This window comes from Apteryx rowi, unplaced genomic scaffold (genome assembly GCF_003343035.1).
Source record: "Apteryx rowi isolate R43461 unplaced genomic scaffold, aptRow1 scaffold_106, whole genome shotgun sequence".
Lineage (NCBI taxonomy): Eukaryota > Metazoa > Chordata > Aves > Apterygiformes > Apterygidae > Apteryx > Apteryx rowi.
The window spans coordinates 1,927,245-1,950,973 of NW_020447264.1; the positions used below are offsets into that span (position 1 = coordinate 1,927,245).

At 41.4% G+C, this 23,729-nt stretch overlaps 1 protein-coding gene across 1 annotated transcript in view; it reads left to right on the top strand.

Moving 5' to 3' along the window:
• Positions 1 to 23,729, top strand: part of TSNARE1 (t-SNARE domain containing 1) — a 436,739-nt gene that overhangs the window by 240,055 nt on the left and 172,955 nt on the right. Inside the window, exons 11-12 of the mRNA XM_026069584.1 lie at positions 10,707 to 10,779; positions 23,436 to 23,518. Of these exons, the coding sequence (XP_025925369.1) occupies positions 10,707 to 10,779; positions 23,436 to 23,518 (156 nt within the window). The remainder of the gene's footprint in view (positions 1 to 10,706; positions 10,780 to 23,435; positions 23,519 to 23,729) is intronic.

Genomic DNA, 23,729 nt, shown 5'->3' on the forward strand with positions numbered 1-23,729 from the left:
CTGTACTGACAAAGTGCAGCAACACCAGACACAGAGCCAAAGGGAATAAAATTTGCAGCATAACCCCTTTCCGAGAGCAGAGTTGACGTTCTCCCTTGTACTCAGAAGAGTGATGAAATCGCTTTGTTCTTCATTTAGTTTCTTGGCAGATCTCCCTTCAGTTTTCCCTCTTTGCCAGCGAATCGCTACCAGCGCCTTTGTGAGTTTCTGGGGGAAGTGGTAGGAGTGGGAGGGAGGTGGGAGCGAAGAAGGGGAGTGCGTTGAAGAACGGGGACATGCACACRTTCCCCTCCGTCGCGGAAGATTTCTGAAACGTCGTTCCATTGTTCTGCGCCTTGGCGTTGTTGCGTAATTCTTGTTCCCCGCTCAAGAGCGTTGCTTCTCCGCTTTCCGAGGAGCGCCGTTCCCCTCTCTGCTCTGCCTGATATCGAGCTATCATACCGTTAAGGCGAAGATAAAATGGAATCAATGCGGCTTTTGTTGTCAAAACTAAGCAAGGCCATCTCTTTTTTTTTGTTTGTTTGTTTGCTTGCCTGTTATCAGAACATATCAGCGTTTGTGCTTATCTTGCGCCGTGGTGTTTAGCCAGGAGAACAGCCTGCGATTTACGTTCTGTTTTGCGCTGCTGCAGACAGAAATAGGCTGCGTTTGTATCTCCGCAATCTGCGGCGCCTCAAATGCTCATTTAACACCTGGTCTATATTGGGGGCCAGTCAGATCTTAAAAAGAAAATTATTAGCGCATCTATATATACAGCTCCTGTTTATACGGTTGGCTATGTTTGTGGCTGGGTATAGAAAAAGACGTGTGTGTGTGCCTGTTTGAACAGTCACATATGTTTATGTATTTCTGAAGTCACCGACTTTTATAAACTGCTGGGTTTGAAATAAATTTTGAGCGTAAATTAATATAAAGTTCAAAACCATGGGTAGTATCATGACTTTTCTACTTCTGTGCATGCCAGTTTCCCACATACGAAGCGGGGGTACCTGCTTAAAAGCAGAGCTGCTGAAAAGCTCACTCATTAAGGTGTTTCCCATTTCTAGATCTACAGCATTCGAAAAGGGTAACGTGTTTATTCCTAACATTTGTGTTATTATAGTTTTCTGAGATACCAGGCCAGTTCTGGCCTTCAGCATGGACTTGGAAATGATAAATAAGGAAAATACCTGCCTTAAACAGTCTACGATCTATATAAGGGCAAAAGACACTGAGGGATAGAGAGCACATGAGTGATAGCGATGGGGATGCGTGCTTGCAGGCAATCTGGTCTAAATGTACGAGTTGTGACGGTTCAAAGCAAGAGCGTGCTGCAAGAGGCGGCTAAAAGATCCTAACGGTCCATCTCACAGTGATGTGCTATTGCCGCTGTGTGCCACCTCCCACACCCCTCAGGAAGTATCAAAGCTAATGACACCTGTCATTAACACAGGCTGCAGAGATGTCTTCAAATGAGCTGAGGTGTCTAAGAGGAGAGACGCTTTCCAAGGGAATGGCCTGTCAAACCAGCTCATGCTCAGATTGCTGCTGGTTGGAAGTCACACAGCGGGGGTGGTAGATACGGTGGGTGGGAGGTTGAGCGTCCAATTCATTCAAGCACATCGTTGAAATAAATAGTAATCGCGTCTGACGTGCCAGCAGCCTCATTAGCGTGGCCRAGGACAAGTGGGCTGCAGCAAACAAATTGCCACCTTTTCCACTCTTTTCAGTACTGGAAGAGAAGTTGCTCCTGCCTCTTCTTCAAATATGCGGAGCAATTTGGTCTTCCCACGCTCCAGCCTTGCCCCTGTCATCACACACAAATTTGCTCAGACATTTTCACCAAAGACAGGACTGTAGACTGAACATATCTCAGGGCGTGATGAATAATACTACTGGCTGGCTGGTTCCAGGATCTCTCTTTATTCATCTCTGTTGAGGTGCCCTCTACAATGGCCTCACCTCTTTTTAACGAGGATGAGGCATCCCACTTTCCAGAGCCTCTGGTTTGCTTCTGCTGGACATGAGCACTGTTTATGCAGTGCTTCTGAGCCCGCTGTCCCCAGGAAGACACTGGATTAGCATGCTGAAGCTCAGCACAGCTCTTTTCATTATGCAGTACAGTGCTACGCTTCCCGAGATCACACCGACCGCTAAGAGAACAAAAAGGAGCAGAAGCGCGCGCAAGCGAGCAAGGGGGAGAGAGAGAAACTCCCCGCGCTGGCTGTTGCGCGGTCCCAGAGGAGATCTAACTCAGTCTGTAATTGCTGTTCTGGATAGCTTCTGCCCTCAAAACAATTTTCTGCTGGTCTGTTGTTGCTTAGGCTGAATCAGTTTGATTTATAGAATGTCATTTTTTTTCTCCCCAGCCATAGACAAGAGAAAAATATTTGTTGAAAGGCTGTTGCAGCAAGATTTAGTTTTTGCCCATCTAACATCAAAGAAGCTTGCTGGGTTTTTTTATACAAGCTTTTTCCTTTCCCTTCCTTCCCTACCTCTCAGAAGAGAAGGGGGGAAGATGAACACCGTGCTTTGATAATCATTTCTGTGTGCTTGGGATCTGTGGTTCACACATGCTGGGCCACAGGGTAGGAGGTGCCCCAAGGTGTTGCAGATGGGCCAGTGTATGAGGAACATCTCTTTGGTAAAACATACCAGAAACTGCAAAGAGCTTTTTCTTTTCGGTTTTGTTTTTCCAAGGATAATGAACACTTTCTTTTTTTTTTTTCCTAGAGTTCCACATATTGCAATGCACAGACAGACGTTATATTACATGTTCCAGAATCTATTTCCAAGTAGATTATTTTGTAACTCTCCTGGCTATTTGTTTGCAGAATGGATGGTGGAGCAGAATGGGAGATCACTTGTAAAATTCAACCTCACCTGAACACTGAGTCAGCAATTAATGAAGATGTTAATTTGGAGTCCTTTAAGGAGTGGGTGGGTGGTTTGTGAGCACACGCAGACACACACGTGCTAAATGGGAGCAACGTTGCCCTGTTTTTTACACAAGCCTAAGGCAAACATCCTTWGAAACCGTGACTCTTCCCTTGAGGACTTCAGTTGACATTGATAAAGGATGCTGGGATTTCGCTAAACATGAGAGAGAAATTATTGACAGCACATGCTTGTTTTTTTGCCCTTTTGTAGAGAGCATGTTTCCCCTTCTCTGCTTTATTTAATGTTGTTCCCRTGGCTGGAATACAGAAGTGTCCTTAGAATAAGATTGAGGTCAGGGCTACGTTGAAAGTTTTCAGCGTGGATAAATCTTCACCCCACTAKTCATACGAGTGGAAGCGAGGGCAGGTTTACTTATTTGCTGTCTTGGTGAATACCTCAATAATGTTCATTCCATGGGGAAACAGGCTGCTGGGATTTATGATTAGATCGTTCCCATCTTGGGAAYGAAGTCTGGATTTTATGACTCAAGTTGTTCCCGGATTCGTTTTAAAAATGCTGAAACTGTGGTCGTGTTAAAGTAAAAAATGGGAAATGTAAATTTCTAGTTTAACTGTGAACTCATACTTCTAAATATTTCGAAAAGCTTCCGTGGAAGCGTTGGAATTTCAGAAATTTTTGGAATTTYTTTTTCCTCTTTGTTTTTCATCTTCTGAAAGCAGTTAAAGATAAGGAAGGCAGTTTACGATCCCCTGAGACTGAAAGAACTTACTTGTACACAGAGATGATGCGGTTTTGCAAATCCTTGTGCGTGCTTTCGATGGTTGTCTATCATTTCTTCTCTTGCTGCTCCCTCCCACATCTGCTCCCGCTCACTTCCCACCCTCGTGAGTTTGTTCAGATGGAAATGGGCGAGTGCCTCATCCTGCAAACACTCGCTGCTTTGCAGGGACACTGCTCACTTAGAGTCTCAGGTTAAATCACTCCAATACTCCTGCCATTTTAACCTAGTAATTTCTGTTAYGAAGTTTTCAAACTAGTTCTCTCTTGTTAGAATTTATTCTTCAGATCTTCAGGGTCCCAAATTCTTGCATGCCTCTGGCTTTCCCGTCTGCCTGACTTGTTCATTGCTGCTTCTTCTCTTCTTTTATGGTCGTCTTCAGCTGCTGCCATTTCTTTCGGCTTTGGAGGTTCCCCTGTGTCCTTCTGCACGTGGCTACTTGAGGGCAGGGACAGACTTTGGCTGGGTTCAGTTCAGTTTCATTCAACCATCAGTTGGCCAACTTCTCTTCTTTAAGCTCCTTTCTTAAAACCAGGCTTCAGGCTTCRTATTTCGTACGATAGAGCTAAACTGAAAAAAAGAAGCAGGAACATAAGTCCTAGATATACCCTGTTATGAAAGGTCTTTATTTCTAGCTGTTTTTATTTCTTCTATTTTTTTTTCTTGTGTTTTGCTTACGTATTTCAGATACTTGGAAATTTCATATTGCCAGGTTAAATTATACAACAGATTCTATGCTTCAGGTCACATTAGTTATGCTCTGTRCTTTACAATTCACTCAGTTTTGKKTTTTTTTTTTYCCTTAAATACAGTACCMATTTTTTTCTTTTTCTAAAAGCTGAGCGGCAGGCTGAAAGTAATGCATTTTTGTTGAACAATAATTTTAAGCAAGGTTACAACGTTTTGAATGTGCTCTATGCTTGGCAACAGCAGATGGGTAGTGTCSCAAGTACCTGAATATAAATGGCAAATCTGAAGCACTACAGTTCATATACAGCACTGAATTTCCTTTCTCATTCTTCCTTTCTGTTTGTGCCATGATATCCTGGGATCAGTAGGCAGAAAGCCCAGCTTCCTGCATTGAAACTAGCTGAGGAGGACCGTGTGAGGCATCARTATACCATCTGATCTTTCTTAGACCAATCCATTTGCTTTATTCCGGTGGAAATACTGGAGGGAGGTATAATGCAATAATTCACAATAACTTCTGTCTAACCAAATGTATGTGCAAATATAAGTTCATGGATAATGTAAGTTTAATAAGTCAATGTAAGTTTAGGCTGTGTTCGCTTGAAGTGCTATAAAAGAAGCAGAACAAAACAAAGTAGAAAACTGGAGGGTCGAAAGAATACAATTTGTGTCACAAGCAGCAGAGACCAGTGACTGATGTCAATGGGAATTTAGCCAAGAGAGACAAATGAGCATTCTGGGATTTTTAGTATTATTATTTGTTTGTTTATTTTTTCCTTAATCATCTTTTACTAAGCAGTTAAATGAGAGCAGCACAACACATTAAAGTTAATTCTCAGTTCTTCACATTTTGCTGAACTTTAGCCTTCTTCTCTCAAAGATTTTTACCAAAAAACAAACAACTCCCYCATGCCAAAAAATCAAAAGTAATTTCTCCTTATTTCCTGGCAATGATTTACTACCACAATGCTCAAGTGCCATCTCAAGTTACTGAAACTTCATTGTTTTACAAAATATTCTACAGAATTTATAAGTTATGAATAATACCATACATAATTAAAGCTTGACTATGTTTGACAAGTGAATGAATGACGTACATTTTTCTGATGCATTACACCAGTCTTTGGTTGGGGGTTGGTTTTTGTTTTATTGTGATTTCTCCCTTTTTCTTAAAACTGTTTCTCCTACTTCTTCAGTTACTCAACAGTTTGGTGTATTCAGGAATTCACAACATGTCTCCCAGGTTTTATTACAAATGAATGTGATTCTGTAGCATTATATGATTGAATGCCATGCCACTTATGTTCAGAACAAGCTTCAGAAGAGGGGCGTGGATTCGTTTTGCACAATTTCTAAATTTGCTAGGAGGAAAGCTGAGTTCTTTAAAACTGGGGTGGAAGCAACTGGACTTCTTGGCATGATGGACAAGAGTTGCAAGAGGACCTGAGCAGATGACAGGTCACCATGCAGTTAGCCTTATGAGAGGCAGGTTCTTAGGGAATGTTTTCTGTGCTTCAGAAAACACCCTGGGATGATAAGTGGAGAAGAGAGATATTGCACATCACCCTGTGGACGATTCCCATATGTATTGCAGGGTATCTGTGGGTTTCTCCTCTATGGTTCAAAGCAATTAAAAGCACATTTCCTCCAAAACACACACATWCCCTAAGACTTCCAGGCTTCCTGGGGTGTTATGTTTTGAGAGCATGAGCTGAGAAAAGTTGGTACCATAGGAAAATGATTTCACCAAAATCTGTTCCCAAGCTTCACTGGTTTTGTTATCTCTGTATTGAACAAAAGTTTGCCCATATCCAGTGTCAGATATTGCTTTAGACACCTTTTCTGCTCCTATGTCATGGACTTAAAATGGTGCTGTCTTGGCTGAGCTTGGGTTTGATTTTGATTTTATAGCCTTTGTTGTATCTGAAAAGTTGATTCTATGAAGAGTAGAAAAAATGAAGTCTGGTTTTGTCTGAGTTGTATCTTGTTTCAGTTTTTTTTTGATATCCAGTAAGTTGTGAAATATTTCTAGGATTGGTGCACTCAGTAGCTCTCTGCAGTTTGGATTCTCTGGTGTCTAATAGCAACTTCTCTCATCTTTCAATTAAATTTCTAGAAACTTAAAGTCTTTGTTCCAGTTCCACTCTGTCAGTTTTAATTGAATGGCACATGGTTAAAAGGTTATGAGGGGCAGGGGTGGAGGAGAAAGGGGAAAAGACAGGCCACCACACAGATACTGTGTTTGTATAAATGCTGTTTCTTTGGACTTAGTATATACTCTCCAAAAGGCATGTAATATTTGAGTGACATTTAGATTTTCTTAGGAATTTAAAATAACTTGATATTTTCTGACTTACGTATAATTACCTTTAAAATTCTAGCTCCCCTCCTTGCCTTTTTCCCCAGAAATCCACTTTCTTCTCAAGGACTTCTTGCCTGAAGAACTTTGAACTGTAGAGTACTTACTTACATACATTGAAGGGGAGAATGAATGAGTTTCCGTTGTTGCTTTGCTAAACAGCTGAAAGAAAAGACTGCAGAATTAAGTCATTAGTATTTGACCCTCTTTTAGATGAGAGGACCTATCCAGTTTTGCATAGTATCATTTATGAATCGGTATTTCTTGACTCAAGAAGCCAATTCCAGCATCAAAGAGGAGGATCTCTGGGACACAATCTAACCAGATCAGAGTCAGCTAGTTACYTGACATAAAGAGTTAGATATACTATACAACTGCTCATGTTTTTCATGGAGGTTAAGGATCTCCATTAAACTTTTGAACTAATGAGGAGGCTACACTATATTCTTAGAAGAATTTGAACATCTTCACCATGACCAAAAGTTCTGGGGTAGTTTTTCTTGGTGTGAGCAGATGCATGCTCCTGAATGAGCTGGATGATTTCACAGTTAATAACAGATAACTTGTAGCAGTGATGATAGTTTTTGACATGATGTATGGCTTGCTCAGGAACTCCTTCATCTTTGGCAAAAAAACAGCTGCTGATGAAGCTCATGTTCTTCATCAGCTGTTCAGCCCATTCAGTTGGCTGGAGCAAYGTGCAAAAAAAACTGGTTTGGGGCAAATATATTCATTTTGGGGTTAAAGATCTTTACAGCTGGGAAATTGTTACAAGTTTTTTGTTTGTTTGTTTGTTTGTTTTAATGAGCTAAGATCACCATACTCAACTTGTATCTAATACAAATTCGCTGAAACAGGTAAATAAAAAGTTAAAGCAGTAAGAGAACAAATCTTTAATTCTTCCACATCAAGACTCATCTAATACAGAAGACACTTTCCCCACCATGGGAGAGTGCAATTATAATGAGGGAAGGCCAAGGCTCACTGCAAGTCTATTTGTAAGAAATYTGGGAATAGAAATGCCAGCTGGGAAGAGTTAAGGTTACATTTCTCTTATGGTAGGATGTGAATGTCTGAATAAGGCATAAAAAGATRTCTTATCTATAGCAAATCCTTTTCTTTCTTTCTTCTTTTCAATTGTTATGAACTTCTTAGTTCTTATACAACCTGGAGTGGAAAAATACAGTGAAATGTGTTTAGGTCCTGCTATACTATACATACTGTACTGTACRTCTATCCCAAYATGTAGGAAGTCAAGCAAAGGTGGCATGAGGCCTACRGGGATGAAMAAGGAGCTCCTGACAAAACTCAAGCATAAAAAGGAAGCATACAAAAAGTGTCAGAAGGGAGAGGATACCCACAAGGAGTGTAGAGAYGCTGTCCGAACRTGCAGGGATGGSGTTAGGAAAGMCAAAGYCCRTGCAACAAGAAAGGTTTCTACAGGTACATCAACAGCAAAAGGCAAATTAGGKAAAATATTGACCTGMTGCTGAATGGGGCAGGGGCCCAGGTGACAGGAAACGTGGAAAAGGCTGAGGTACTCACTGTTTTCTTCTGCTCAGTCTTTAATGGTAAGACTGGACTTCAGGAATCCCAGGTCCCTGAGACCTGTGGGAAAGTCCAGAAATAAGAAGATCTTTGGTGGAGGAAGATCAGGTCAGGGAACATTTAAACAAATTGGACATACACAGGACCRTGGRATGTGATGGGATGCACCAATGAGTGCTGAGGGAGCTGGCCAATGTCACTGTGAGGCCAGTCTGGATTATCTCTGAAATGTCATGGTGATGGGGAGAGATTCCTAAGTAGGAAGAGAGAAAATGTCACTCCTATATTCAAGAAGGGGAAGAAGGAGAATCTGGGGAGCTACAATCCAGTCAGCATCAGCTTGATCCTTGGGAAGGTGATGGAGCAACTAATCCTGGATACTGTTTCCAAACATGTTATAGGCAAGAACATGATTAGGAATAGTCAGCACGGATTTATGAAGGGAAAATCATGCCTGACCAATCTGATAACCATCTACGATGAGATAACTGGCTTGGTAGATGAAGGCAGAGCAGTGTGTATTGGTTAACCCCATACTAACAAGGCTTTTGACAGTCTCCTGTAACATCCCCRTAGACAAGCTGGTGAAATATGTGCTAGATAAATGGACAGTGAGGTGGACTGAAAACTGGCTGAACTGCTGGGCTCAGAGGGTTGTGATCAGTAGCACAAAGTCCAGCTGGAGGCTAATCACTGGTGGTGTCCCCCAGCGGTCAATACTGCATCCAATACTGGTTGACCTCTTCATTAATGACCTGGGCAATGGGACCAAGCTCACCCTCAGGAACTTTGCAGACAATACAAAACCGTGAAGAGTGGCTGATACACCAGAAGTTTGTGTTGCTGTTCAGTGGGACCTTGAAAGGCTGGAGAAATGGGCAGAGAGGAACCTCATGAAGTTCAACAAAGGGACACACAGAGTCCTGCATGTAGGGAGGAATAACCCCATGCACCAGGACAGCCTGGAAAGCAGTGGAGAAGGAATTGTGGGTCCTAGTGGACAACAAGTTGACCATGACCCAGCAGTGTGCCCTTGTGGCAAAGAAGGCCAATAGTATCTTGGGGTGCATTAGGCAGAGCATTGATCCTCCCCCTCTCCTCAGCCCTGGTGGGACCACATCTGGAGTACTGTGTCCATTTCTGGGCTCCCCAATGCAAGAGAGACATGGATTTACTGGAGTAAGTCCAGCGAAGGGCCGCAAAGATGATGAAGGAACTGGAGCATCTCTATATGAGAAGGGTCTGAAAGAGCTGGGACTGTTCAGCCTGGAGAAGAGAAGGCTCAGGGGGATCTTATCAGTGTTTATAAATACCTGATGGGAAGGAATAAAGAAGATGGAAAAAAAAACCTCTTCTCACTGATATCCAGTGACAGAACAAGAGGCAATGGGCACAAACTGAATTACAGGAAGTTCCATTTAAACATAAGAAAAAACTTTTTTACTCTAAGAGTGGTCAAACACTGGAAAAGGTTACCCAGAGAGATTGTGGAGTCTCCACCTTTGCAGATTTACAAAAATTGACTGGATACAGACCTCAGCAACCTGCCTTAGCTGACCCTGCTCCAAGCAGGGCGGGATGGACTAGACCATCTCCAGAGGTCCCTGCCAACCTCATCCATTCTGTGATTTAAACAGCTAAACAAAATGCATCCTTCTTGAGACTCTTTTTTATGCTCTACTAATATTGCCTTTCTGGTGGTGCTTTCAGCATTATCTCATTGCTAGATTAATTGTTTCCATTAAAGTCAGAGATGAAGTCAACATATGCTCACATTTGCTCTTGTATATGGTAGGTGTTCAGAAATGAGGGAATCAGATTCAATGGCAATATGCTGTGTTTTAATCAAGAAAATTTCTGTGCTGCATTTAGTTCCCTTTCCCCTTCTTCTTCTTCTTGTTCTTCTTCCTCTTCTTCTTCTTTTTTTTTTTTAACACTTGAAAAGGTATAAATGAATGCATTTATCAAATAGCTGTCCTGATTGCCCTAACAATATGGAGATTGGAATTCAGGGTTTTTGTTTGTTTTTTTTTTTATCAGATCTCCATCAATTTCCAAATAGCCTTTTATCAGAAAGATACTATGCTGAAAGACCTGTTTGTTTTTTTAAAGTAAGAATTTGTACTCTGGGATGAAAGACCTGCATCAAAAATACCTTTCCAGAAATAGAATGGTTTGGTGCTGTTGTTTTTATTGCTCTTTTTTTCTCTCTTAGTGATCCACAATTCTGAAAAGCAACCATATAATCTAATCATTCTACTTGTTTCTTATAGAAAGCTCAAATCAACTGGCTGACTTAGATCCAGCTAACCATGGCTTTGTTTAAGGGGATTTTTGATTTACTATGGGAGCGTTACAAATTTTTCTTTTAATTCTACACAGACAAGGTTTTGGGGGGGTTGTTTTTGCTTTATCCATTCAACATTAGTATTAAACCTTCTGTCTTTTCAGAGTGACATGCTGGATGTGAACCAGATCATTAAAGACCTGGCCTCCATGGTGCATGAGCAAGGAGACACCATAGGTAGGTATCACTGCTAAAGTACGTGCTTTATTRCCCTCCTGCATGGTTCCACTTTGATGTTGCATGTTGCCTCGTGAGTAACTTTGTTGATATTGTGTTTATTTTTCCTGTGGCTCGGGCATTTTGTTCACACAGTGCTGACAGATCTAACAAGCTGCCCTTTGTAGTAAAGTTCTCATATTTGTGATAGTTAACTGGTATACTTAGCATAAAATAGACTTTGCAGTGAGAATAATCCATTCATTTTTGACTGTGAAAAGGAAGCTGGAGAATACGTAGCATTAACTAAAAAGGGAACCAATTCTTCCTTTCTACCTGGATTTGTAATTAAAAAAGCAACAACAATAACAGTAGCAGTTACCATTACAATTATTGATGGTGGTGGAGAAAATTAAGCAGCTTGCTTCTCCTAAATGGAATTTCCTTTCCACATTAGAGAATATGTCTGATTAAATTTACAGTAGCCTAACATCATAATGTACTCAGACGCATAGTCRGAAACTTCTGCCCATTAGTTGATCTCCTCTTGCTCTCCAGCGATCAGTGACTAGGAGCATGGTGGAGGAAACTTGGGAARAGGGGAGATGAGAGAAATTGCTGCTATTATCTTTCAGCAGAATCCCATCTCTGATAGCCACCACTTTTYGTGAATAGAGGAATAAAACACAGTAGATCTAATCCTTTTGAAATCCCCCTGACCCTCATCTTTGCCACTGCTGTCTTCCGATGCAGCTAAGAACAATCAGAGAATTTTCTGTGTCTCTTATTTTGCCAGGTGTGTATGATAATACTGTGCAGTGCTTTAGAAGTCACTGGCCACTTCCAAATTTGAGAGCTAACAGCCCTAAAGCAATGTTGAGGGATCTAAATACCAGAGAAGCAAGTTTTATGGAGATATTGCTAACCCGAAGTGCTCATTTTGGAGTTCTCACTGGAGTTCATGGGGKCTGTATCAGGACAGGCATATGCAGATCGCAAAAGACAAAAARCTTCTCTGCTGTTTATTAATTACTCTAAAATCGTTTGCCAAGCCCATACCTTGGCAAATTTGCACTAACATCAGGCACCTCTTTTCACAATGAAATGAGCTAGCTACATCACACTGAGAAACATTACTCAGGCTCACAGGTGCAGAACAAAATCAAGATGATATGTAAAATAATTATTTCTTATTTCCTTTTCTTCTTATTATTTTGTTTTTCTTTCTTTTTTGGATTCATGTTTGTTTGGCAGCTCATTTTTGTACATGGATAACTTTGGAGTCTGATTTGGCTCCTGAAAGCACATCAGATGTTAATACCTTGAGGGACATGACAACATACATCAGTTAGCTTCAAGATCCTTATAACCGCTTTTATTAAGGCAACATTTATTATTTTTTAGATGTTACCCAAGTGTAGAAGTGGCCCCAATATTAACTTGCCTGTGAGAAAAAGTTATGTGAAGTAGGATGTTTTGTCTTTATGCCAGCACATGCTTTAGTTGCTTTCACATCTGAGGTGTTCTTTCTTCTTCCCATTGCGCTGCAGCAGATTTTTCCAGTTTCTTTAGGAGTAGCTTTCCAGCCTAGCAGCCAGTGAAAGTATCCCCCCAGCCAATTGCTGCAAGATCCCACTGTTTATCTTTTGACATTCGTGTTACAGAGAAGTAGGAGAGATTAAGAATCAGGAGGTGAAGGGAGTCGAAACACCCATRGTGGAAGTTCAGCAGCAGTGATGATATGAGACAGTTCTCGTGGCATTTATTTTTYTAATGCGTTCTTCTTACATGCATGAAATGAAAGCTCTGTGTGTGCTCAAGTTATTGGAAAACATAGGAGAAATGCATATCCAGGGAATGTGAAGTGCCCCACTCAGCAAAAGACATCCAGGATTACAGAGCAGACCACCCTCTTGTTCACCCTGAACTGGGAGGTATCAATGGGGAGAACTTGCCTGGCCTATGTATGGCAAAGGAAGGTTAACTCATGCTTTTTAAAGATTCTTAGAAGTAGTTTTGCTACCACATGGGTCAGTTCCTTAAAGAATACATCCTTAACACTCCCTAGGGGAGAGACACATTTCTACCATGCAGGGACGGGATGGATGATGGAAAATGTTGAGTCAGGGCAGTGCATCTCTGGTATTTTACATGTTCTACAAATAAACCACCATGCCTGGTTTCCTGGTGATAGTATCTTTTTGATATGAATATTTAACTAAGCATTTTGGTATCAGCGAGTCYAAGCCCTTGAAGTCGAAACAAGTTAGTGGCCTAACTTACCTTCAAATCACCGGAAAGAGTCTTTTCAACAGTCTTAAAACAGTCCTTGGCAAAAGCAGCCCTATGCAGCTTCAGCACAAATGCAGGGAGAAGGACATCTCCGTCCCCCTTAGCCAAATCCCATCTCATCTACTTTCTATCCCCGTCTCAGTCCAGCGTTATACATGTTGTTCCTTTCTGACCCTGATCCCCTTAGTCAAGTTTCTCCACTGCATAACTGACCAAAATTCTCTCCAATAAATTCCAGCTGAAGAAAACTAGCAATATGAAGTATGGGCACAAACTTGTCCCATTATCTTATTAATTAGCATGTAAATAYCCACCCTTTGGTGCTTTTCTAGAAACCAATCTCAGCACGCTGCCATGCAAYGGAGGTAGCACACCAGCAAAACGTCTGCTGCACAGCTGACTGGTTCTACTTCCAGCACAAGAAAAATTACTCGAGGCTCAAGGAAAAATTGCTACTTCGRTGCCCTCCTTGATACACCTCTGCATCCAGAGCAAGATAAGTGAGCCTGATATAGTTCGCACACGACTGAAGTGTTGGTGGATAATGTCCCCAAACATTACCAGCCTCCTTTGGAGGCTCTAACAAGGGCCCCTGGGAGGAAATACAAGTTGTGGAATAGGATCCTACAAGTTATTATTTYCTTGGATACTGTGGGAGAGACTTGGGGGCTCTGAAGCACAAGTGGCAAGATCTCCACTAGGTGGAAGGGGAAAAAACTTGGAGAGCATGAAGAAGCTGTGGCTGGAATAGGGCCATCTCCACTGATAGAGCAGAAGGGTTCTGCAGTCAAAGCATCCAAGTCAAGGATTAAGGAGTTGACACTTTGAGAAATAAATTACATTGAGGGTGATTGCTWGAGCAACAGTCACTCATTCCTGCGCTCACGGATGCCCACTCAACAGAACCACAAGTGCCTGAGCAGCTTGAAACGTTCCCAGTGTTCGCTAATGAATGACATTGTTTTACCTGTGTGGGTCTGTTCTTCCCTTGCCCGTGCTGCGATAAATAGACATAATTCCATGAAATCAATTTTAAAATTGGTTTTAAGRAGAAGAGAATCAAGCCTTAAATCTCCAGTTCTTCTGAAGGATGCATCAACAACAGAGTTCCCAGTATTTGTATTAGTACCTGATTAAGGCCGGTGCATATTTGTCCACCTCTGTGGGTGTTTGTTTGTGTTGTATTAGAGAATATTGATTACTGATTTGCCCATGGCAAAAGAAAATGCTGTGTTTTGGGGGTTTTTTTAATCCCCTTTCCTTTGGAAGAGCTATTTTTCTCTCCTACCTGTGTATATAACCTTATTAGCTATGCCAAAATAATATGGAAGATCTACATCCCTTATTTAAACTGCATCAATTCATCTTTCACCAGTTATATCACCGCTTGCAGCTTCATCACATTTCTTAAAGCTACAAGGAAAGACCCATGCTGTTCTGAAAGCATTTTACACATTAAAAAAGTTACATTTCTTCCTCTGTTGGACAGTTTTGAAACCAACCTTCTGCCTCCCTAAAACAGCGAGTGATCCCAAGATCATATACTTGCCACCTATTTTAGGATTACAGCACTGGAGACACAGGAACTAATTTACCACTGCTGTGTTCTTTACCTCTTTGTCCAGACCAAAGATATACAAATCTGTGTTTGCATAGCAGAGCCTGCTGGCTGGAAGAAGACCCTATTACATTACGGAAAGGACTTTCTTTTTCTTCCATTACTTAGACGAGCTTAGCTTTTGGTGCTACTAACATTTCACTTCACTCTTGAAGTGTGGGCATTTTAGATTTGGAAATTATGAGGTGCAGGGTGAAGAAACTTCATAATATGGTTTAAATTGTATGCTCTTCCAGTTTGCAGACTTCAGCACATGGTGCATGTCAGGCTAGAGCACACAGACCTGCCCCAAGCTAAAGCTACAGCTGGTCCTTTCCTTCAGTCTGTAGAGAACTTCTTGATAGGGTCAATATATTCAGTCTTCAAGCAATGCTGGTGTTCACTGACGTACCACATTGTTATTTATTGCATAATAGTAATAATAAGCCTCCTTCAAAGGAAAATATATTTCCATGAATGTAAATGTTTTACTTATTTTGGAAACTTTGGGATATTTTCTTCTTTTCAGTGAAATCAGCTCTGCTTTGCCGCTATTGTTTCCTGTTTTATCATTATTACCTTTCTGACCTGGAGTTTGGTTTAACATGTAGACTCTCTCAAGTCAAGGGAAGGTCATCGACACCCTTCCACATGTGTCCTCCTCTAGTGTGACTGACTGAATGGCAACACAAAGAGTCCGTTGTCGAATGCCCAAATGCCCAAATGCAAATGCCCAAATATGAGCTGGGAAATCATTCAGCTGGAGCCTTAACTAAAGTCTCCCGAGTTATGTGCCTCAGTTGGGACATCTGCAGAAAATCAACACATCTTGAGAATAGTTCTTGAATACCTGAATGCGACAGCTCTGATATCCACATTCAGCTGAATGCAGTCTGCAGACACTTTCCTTTGGTAAAGTTTCCTAAGTGACCTCAGAGGAGACTATTATGTGAATGGGTACATTTAAGTTCTTCCTGGTTCCTGATGAAATGGGGAATCTTCTCTTGGCTCTCTTGATTTCAGCCACTTGTTGAGACATGGAATTACASGTCAGTGCAAAGCACAGCCCATGCAGGGAGCGCACACTGGGGTATTTCTGAGTTGGTGTTCATGTATTTCACGTGCAACAGAAACCTCCAGTTTCCTTCTGCATCTGAAGCATATATCCTGTCATCAGTTTATATTTCTATTATCAAAGTCTAGCAAAGCTTTATTGTAAACCATCCCAGCTCTTGAAATAGCTCAGTAGTACTATCCCGAATTGCCCTGTGAGTAGCGATTGTGTAAGGGCACCGTGCTTTGTGTAGCCCTGAGCTTGCTCTCCCTCTTCATCTGGACCATGGCAATAGGGGCCTCCACTACCACCTTTCAYGTTTCCTTGGCTTCAGACACCACTGTGAAGAGCTCTGGTTCAGGTTAGCCGCAGGTTGGTGGCCGTTGCTACAACTTCATCTTTGGAAGTCGGGTAAGGGCTGGTGTGGTCTTCCTCAGCTAACTCTTTTCACTAGAGGCAACAGGACAAGAAATGGATGCGCTTTCGTGCTTCTTGCCTGTCTCTGCTCTCCGTCAGCATGAGTTTTTGCCTCTTCCCTTGTTGCGTGTGGGGTTTTATTTTTAGTTGTTAACGCTGGCTGTGCTGGTAAGACAGCACACGCGGGCCGGTAAGGAAAAGAATAATGGGTGACTCTGCACTTGTAAATCTRGTAATGCCTAAAGATTTGTCTGCTGCTCCGTGTTTGACCTTCGTAATGTGATTGGGCCAGTGTACTTGCAGTTAATGAGCCAACTAATTTTGTACAAGGAACGAGGCTCTTCCTTTTGTGCTGTTTATTGCCACCAGTAGGATTCTTCTCACACCAATTCATCTGAAGCAGTTATCAGCATGTTGGACCCGCTGTGCTCTTGATTTCTAGCATTGCTGTGGCTGAGCAGTAAATGTCATAAAGGTACAAGCTGCCGAGGTGCTAGGTTTATTTCTGCTGGGAGGTGTCATACTCTGTCACGGTATTTGGGAGACCACGGCTTCGGTAGGTTAAGTAAATCAAACAAGCTGTGCAAAGAAAAGRGGGGGTCAAGCAAGTTGTAAATATCAGTGACTTTACTTTGTAGGTAAAAAACATATGGTCTTTCCAAGACAGCATGCAAAAAATAAAGTATATTTATTTCTATGACTCAGTCCCCTCCGCACCCCCATCTTCATTTATTCCTGTGACAAACCCAGACTGCTTATGCACTCAGTTCTCTGATGGGAAGGGAGTGTTGTGTTAACTGTAAACAGAACTGGACTTCTGAAAAATGCTGCATGCAAAACGCATCAGTTTATGAGCTGGATTTGGGAAAAAAAATGTAATTAGTTTGAGCTTTTCTCTCTTTTTTGTCAATCTAAATAAAGATTTTTATTGCAGTTGAGAAAAATATTCTCTTGGACTTGGATGTCTTGTAATATTTTTTAAAAAGTGCTGAAGTTACATTGCAAGGAAAAAGGAGGAGTGCAGAAGCAGAGGAGTATCTGGAATTTCCCAATCACAGCTAGACTAAGTGCTGTTTTTCTCTTTAAATTGCTCTCAGAGATTATTTTGGAAAAAGCAGAATCTGACGCGTCCATAAATTTCCCCACAAAAATGTCTTGTGTATTGAAATGCCTTTTTCCATCAAAAACAAAAGAAAACGATAAAACATGTGAGTTAATTCTGTTCCTGTAATTTAGTATCTTCACACGTGCAAATTTTGTGGGATTGAAGCTAGCGCCTTGGATTCCCCAGGCCAGATGAGAATGTCATATAGAAACCCCTGATACCCTCATCTAGCTGAAGGGCAATGAGGAGACAGGACATCCCCTGCTGCTTCGGGATGCTGTTGATGAGCAGACTCTTCTCCTGTGGTAAATACCAGTAATTTGAGACAACTTGTTTCTCTGCAAGAAGGAATAGGAAATTGCATTGCATCTACGAAAGCGGTAATATTTCTGCACTCTGTTATTTACCACAGAGCAGATGATATGAGGCACCACGTCCTCTGGTAGGATGTACTATTTTCCCATAGATAAATGTAGGACAGCCCTTGAATTTTAAATCCCTAGAGGACAGATTCCGGTAGGCATGGCAAACTTCTGGCAGTCTGATACAGTTTTTCAGTGCATACATATGTTGCAGGCGTTTGACATTTCCAAGATATATTTCAAGGACAGTGTAAATCGCTTCAGGAGCTGAAGTGCTGTAAATTAACGCTGGGGTTTGGCCATTGCCTTATAGCCACTTTTATTCATACGAACTAGGGCTTTGGCCTGYTGGCAGAAGAAAACCAGCAGGAAGAGCTTGTTATGATATTTTAAGATCGTTATAATAGTCTTTCTAGGCCTGCTTGGAAAATTAGGGAGAGCAGTTGTTCCGTGATTCAATTCCTACCACCGAGGTGTGTTCCCATGTGGAAGAATTAGAGCTCTGCTAAAACCGAATAGAAAGCTGGACACTGTCTGCCTTTTGTTGGAAGCAATAACCATCACTTTTGATGACTCATGGAGCTACAAACTGTATTTCACTGCACCAGTCTAAGCCAACGCGACCCATTAGCTTAGCTTGGCAAACGAGAAAGATTATTTTATAAACCCTCTCATGTGCCGAATTTACAGCTTGGCATATACGTATCAGTTTCCATATGACTAACCCTTGTCATTTTAAACTTCACTCCAGAAGAACTACCATAGTTTTCCTTATCTTTAACATCCACAGTTGTGCCTGTGGAAAGCTTGGCTGCTTTTTCTTCATGGAGTGAGACACTCTCATAGCTCCAAATACATGGAAATTATATATATATTTTTTTCCTCTCTCACTGAAAGCAATTTCATACAAAACTTGGCTTTTAATTAAGAAAGAAGCATTTAGATACTACCAAAATATTCCTTTTTTATTGCATTTCTCAGTATATTACATTGATTATTTTTAGTCAGAAATTATAGGGATAAAATAGGGTTAAACTTATTGAAGTACTAAAAATAAATGCATATTGTGAAACCTGRAGGGACCTATTTCAGTTATTGCCAATGAGAGCGTTTTAAAATTCTCATTCACAAGCTCAYTTTCCTATCTTTCAAGCAGCTCTACTAAAAATACTTTCCCTTGAAACCAGCTCATTGTTGCCACTATAAAGACACAGGTCATACAGGTGATTCCTTGATGCATTATGACAGAAACCTCGCTTCAGCCACTTTCACTCCAGTATTTTCATGTAGAAGACTTCTGCTGGTCTGCCTTGAACTCAGAAGACAGGTAAATAGATAGGGTTGAAAGAGACCTCCTGGGTCATCGCAAATTCTGTCTCTGTGTGAGAAATGTGTCATCAAATCGTGTTAAGTTACATCTAAAAGCTGGTTAGCTCTGCTGCCTTCACTACTCCTATTGAAAGGATGTGTTTTAGCCTGAAAATTAGAAACCTTTTTTCTAATTCCAAGGCTGCACTTATTTGCCACCATTTGCTTTAGTGCAGCCACGCAGCTCAGTTTTAAGAAAATAGTGATTACAGTGCCTCAGGGTTTTTGTTTGGTTCTAAACTATACCATAATAACAAATTCATCATCTTCAAGTGAAGACAGGAAATTGCTGCGGGATTCGGGGTACTGAGATACTTCTGAAGATCCCTGAGCCAGGCCTGGATTATCTCACCTATTTGGGAGCAGGGTCACTGTACCTTCATGCCAGGACCAACGGAGAAAGGCAGCTCCCTCAGGAGGGTTTCTCAGTCCATCTAAGGTCCCATCGCCTCTCTGGAAATGCTCGCCTTTCCAGCCCTAACTCAGGTACCTTAGTGAGGAGCCTGAAATTAAGCAAAGTGAAGCTGTGAGCAATCACTAGAATTCAGGAAAGATGCACYTAAATGGCTGTGAGTGGCGTATTCATCATGACTTATTGATATGGCCGACTTCYTTGTGATTTGATCCAAATTCTCTTCCCTTCTCTTGTTTTCCTGGGCAAATCAGCAGAAATCTCTAGCTACATAGTATTACATATTTATGTCTCATTTTCATAGAGTTTTAGGTCTCTTTATGTTGTCTTTTTTTTTTTTTCTTTTCCCCCTGTGCTTCTTGGGTTTACGAGTGGCTGTAGAAAATTTTAAACAGGAGGTTCACTTATTCTAGGCTTAATATTCCCCCATTAGAGACGCTGCCACCAAGGTCCGTCCAGTCTTCTCCTGTAATAGCACATCAACACCTRTAGCATGTGTAGCAAATGTCCATTCCACTTGGGAAAGCTGGTGCTGGGCAAAACACTTGTAGGCAGTATTTGCAAAACACGATGCTGTTTTTTTTTTCTTAAGGGCAACATATGATTAGCCCAATCCATGCAGTGATAAGGGTGTGTTCACAGAGTTTAATCTTATCTAAAGAAGGAAAATCTCTTTAGGATCCCCCCTGTAGGTAGTGGAAAGTAGTAGGTTGCTCTGGAGGGCCATTCAGGGAAGCCAAATTCAGCTCCTGCTGTGAATTCCYACCCACCCCTCCAAGAGGAACACAGAAAGATTACTCTCATTATACTAGGATGTCTTTCACAAATTTTCCCTCTATAGCTCTGCTCTGCCCAAATGATGAATTTTCTGAGGACAACCAGCCTTTAGGATGCACTCATTAGTAGAGGGCGTTTGCACTAGGATTCTGGTTAACATCAGATGCGCAAGGAGGAAGTTCTGTCACTTTGAGTAGACCTTTGTCAAGGTGTTCAGCATACTCCCTCCACCCCTTCCAGTTTTGTTTGCAACAATCTCATCATGAAGTAGTTTAATGCACAGATGTACTTTTCTATGTAAAATTATATTTTGTAACCCAAGAACATTGTCTGGCTCTGTGCTTCTAAAATTAACAGGTGTCCCAGCAGGGTTTATCCTTGTTTCTGGTTCAATTCCTTCCTCATTAGTCTTCTCCCCTCTCTCCCCTCCCATCGTAACACATCTGACTGTCACAGCTTGGCTGTAAGCTGTGGCATGTTAGAGCTATGATCTGAGGAGTTGTGGTAACATGACATGGAACTGGCAGGGTCTGATTCTCAGCTGATGCAAACTGGTGTTGTCCCAATGGTTCCTATGGACATACACAGAAAAGTTAAATGGGTCTGGGCAAATCTGGTTAACTTTGCATCATGCAGTCATGGTTAACCATAGAAGCAAGCAGTTGTCACCAACTAGACAACCAGGAACTTGTCACTATAGCTAGGTGACAAGTCATTCCACCTGATGCATCCTGTCGGTGCTAAGTGCCAAATGGCACTTAATGCCTTATTAACCATTTTGGATTCTCTGCCTTGTGCACTGTCACCTCCAAACACGGAGAGGGGCTTGTAGCTGCCGGTTGCGCAGCACTGTCCTAACACACAAACACAGAGAGCAAGCACTGCCCAGTCCTACAGAGCTAATCTACCCTGTAGATCTGCCTCTTTTCAGCTTTTCCCACACCTCTTTTTCAGTTCTACACAGAAAACATAAAATGTCCCTCCRCTACTATTCTTGTAAAATATGTGGAATGACCCATTGCTGATTTGTGGGCCAATCTCAATGCCTGGCAGAGAAGATACCAGGGCCAGCCCAGGAGTTTAGGACAGCTATTCTTTTTAACCAGGAATGTGATGGCAATGGACAGGGATAGTACTTGTGGAGATGTGGTAGTAGGGTTTTCCTTGCAAACTTGCCAAGGATCTCATTATTATCGAGTGACAGGTTGAAGTCTGTCTACCGTTTTGCATTTGCAGTTGTTACTCAGGCTGATCTGATTTGCGTGACCTTGGCTAGATCTGCTCACATGGCAAAAATGCTGCAGACTGCAGTGCTGTTGCACCATTCATGTTTCTGTTCACCATCTTTGGTGATTCAGCACCATTATTTTCTACTCGTACTGAAAATAGAGAGAGAAGAATCTCACTTTCCCAGAMAAGATCAATGGAATCAATGGATTGCATCCATTGATTGGATCAATGCAATGCTAGAAATAAACTCTTCAGGGTTTTAACACAGGTGTGTGCATGTGTGTGGATGCATGGTTGTGAGAAGCCCCACAGAAGCTCTATTAAGGCTCTGTAGAAGCAAATTTGATATTCCTCCACAGCCAGATCTTGACTTCCTTAGAAGTCTCTTTATCTCTTCYTCCTGAGTCCTGATTGCAGGAGAAGCATTTGAGCAGATCTCAGTGATGTCAACCAAGGTCCACAGTGTTAGAGTCTTATTAAAAGTTGTTTGAGAGGCTTTGGATATGGCCAATAAAAATATGGTATATCAACCTATAAAARTGCTGGTCATGTAGGTTGGTCTTGTGTTCTGCAGCATGTATAATATAGCGTAAAAGGAATGGAAAAACATCTCTCCTAGCTGTGATGAAAGATTTTGAAAAAGTTTCTAAATGTTAAGCTGAAGTTTGGGGTTTTGTTCCACTGTTCTTTTGGTTTGAGGTCTTGTTGTTAGTTTGCTTTCTTTTGTTTTGTTTAAGTTGAACTAGAAATGCTAATCACATTAACAGACTTGCAACATTGCTTCACTTAGAAATGCAAAAAATTGAACACAACAACTCCTCCACAGTTTATCTGCACACCTTCATTTCTCTACACCTCACAAAAGTGGCCAGTCTGTATTACATTCTTTCTCTCAGAAACAAACAAACAAACAAAAATTACTTAAATCTTCTGTGCCAAGTCTTAATTTAAGACCTAATACCATCAACTGAAGCATTTCCATTAATCTTATCAAGGGTTAGAGGAATCCTTGGAAATTTATTCCCAAATTTCTGCCAGTGGTTGAATTCCTCCTGACCATTTTAATATACTCAGTGGTAAAATATCTGCTCTAAAATCCACATAAACACTCCAAGTGCGCACATTCTCCAAATGGGGCCACAAATTATTGACTTTGCATCTCTTAGGGGACAAGTTGGTCAAGATTTCTAAGATTTCCATTTGAAATACAAACTCTTAATTGCAATTTATACCAYAGGCATGTTGTTTTCTAAGCACAGCTTTGGAGTCAAGTTAAAACTTGTCTTTGATTGAAGTGGGGAATTCTCCCACCRCCAGCTGCAGTCTGTGGCTGTCAATCTTTATTATCTAGTCTCGTTTTGGTTCCCCATGGTTCCTCCAGCTTCCCCCAACCCCAGACCTAGGAGTCTAGGGTGAACTTTGTCTCCCTTACTTTTAGGCACTGGCACTGCATCTCAGTCTTAGCTATTTCTGCAGATCTCCCTTGCAGCTTGGAAATGCGGTGTTTAGGCTGTGATTCATCTGATTTGATTAGTTGCAGGCAGCTACTATTGAGTGAGATGAATCGCACCCCACTGACTTGCTCTCCCTTGACTGCAATAGAGTCTGAGCTCAAATACAGACACCTGGGGATTGTCAACAGCTCACACTTATTCAGATGAATCTTATCTCTGAGCTCTAATTCAGACCAATTCAGATACAATCTGCAATGTCTCTTCTGTAATTTAACTCCAGTCTAGTGAAATTCCCAGTCTTGAGCTGATTTRCTTGAATTCTCTGTTAGTCTTTTTCATTGATTTCAGTGGGAGTGGGATGAGATGCTAATCTCCATTCTCTCTGGTGGCACATTAAGAGCTGTCAGTCGCACTGCCCYGACTGATAGGTTAGGCTTCTTTATTCATGAAAATTTGGGTGTCTTTCCTATTTGCCTGTAGCACGACTGCCTGCAAACAAGAAGCTGCTGTCCCTTCATGCCCATGAGTAAATTGCTGGATTGCTGTTGGTATAAAGTCTTTGTTTTAGGTTTGTACCCTGTAATTATCTTCTATTATCTTAATTTGCAGACAGTATTGAAGCCAACATTGAGACTGCATCTTCTAATGTAGAATCAGCCAATGAGCAGTTGGCAAAAGCCAGTCAGCACCAAGTAAGTGGGTCTAAAAAACCCTACGGAAACATTCAGTAATAGTATTTAAAATAAAGAGGACACTTGGCAGCTGTGAACCTCATGGCACATGGGCTGCGTTGGATTTGTGTTACCTGGAAAGATGATGAAGCATATCCTAAGTAAGAGTTAAACTCTTTTTTTTATATATATACATACATACATGCATATATATATATATGTGAGATTAAAT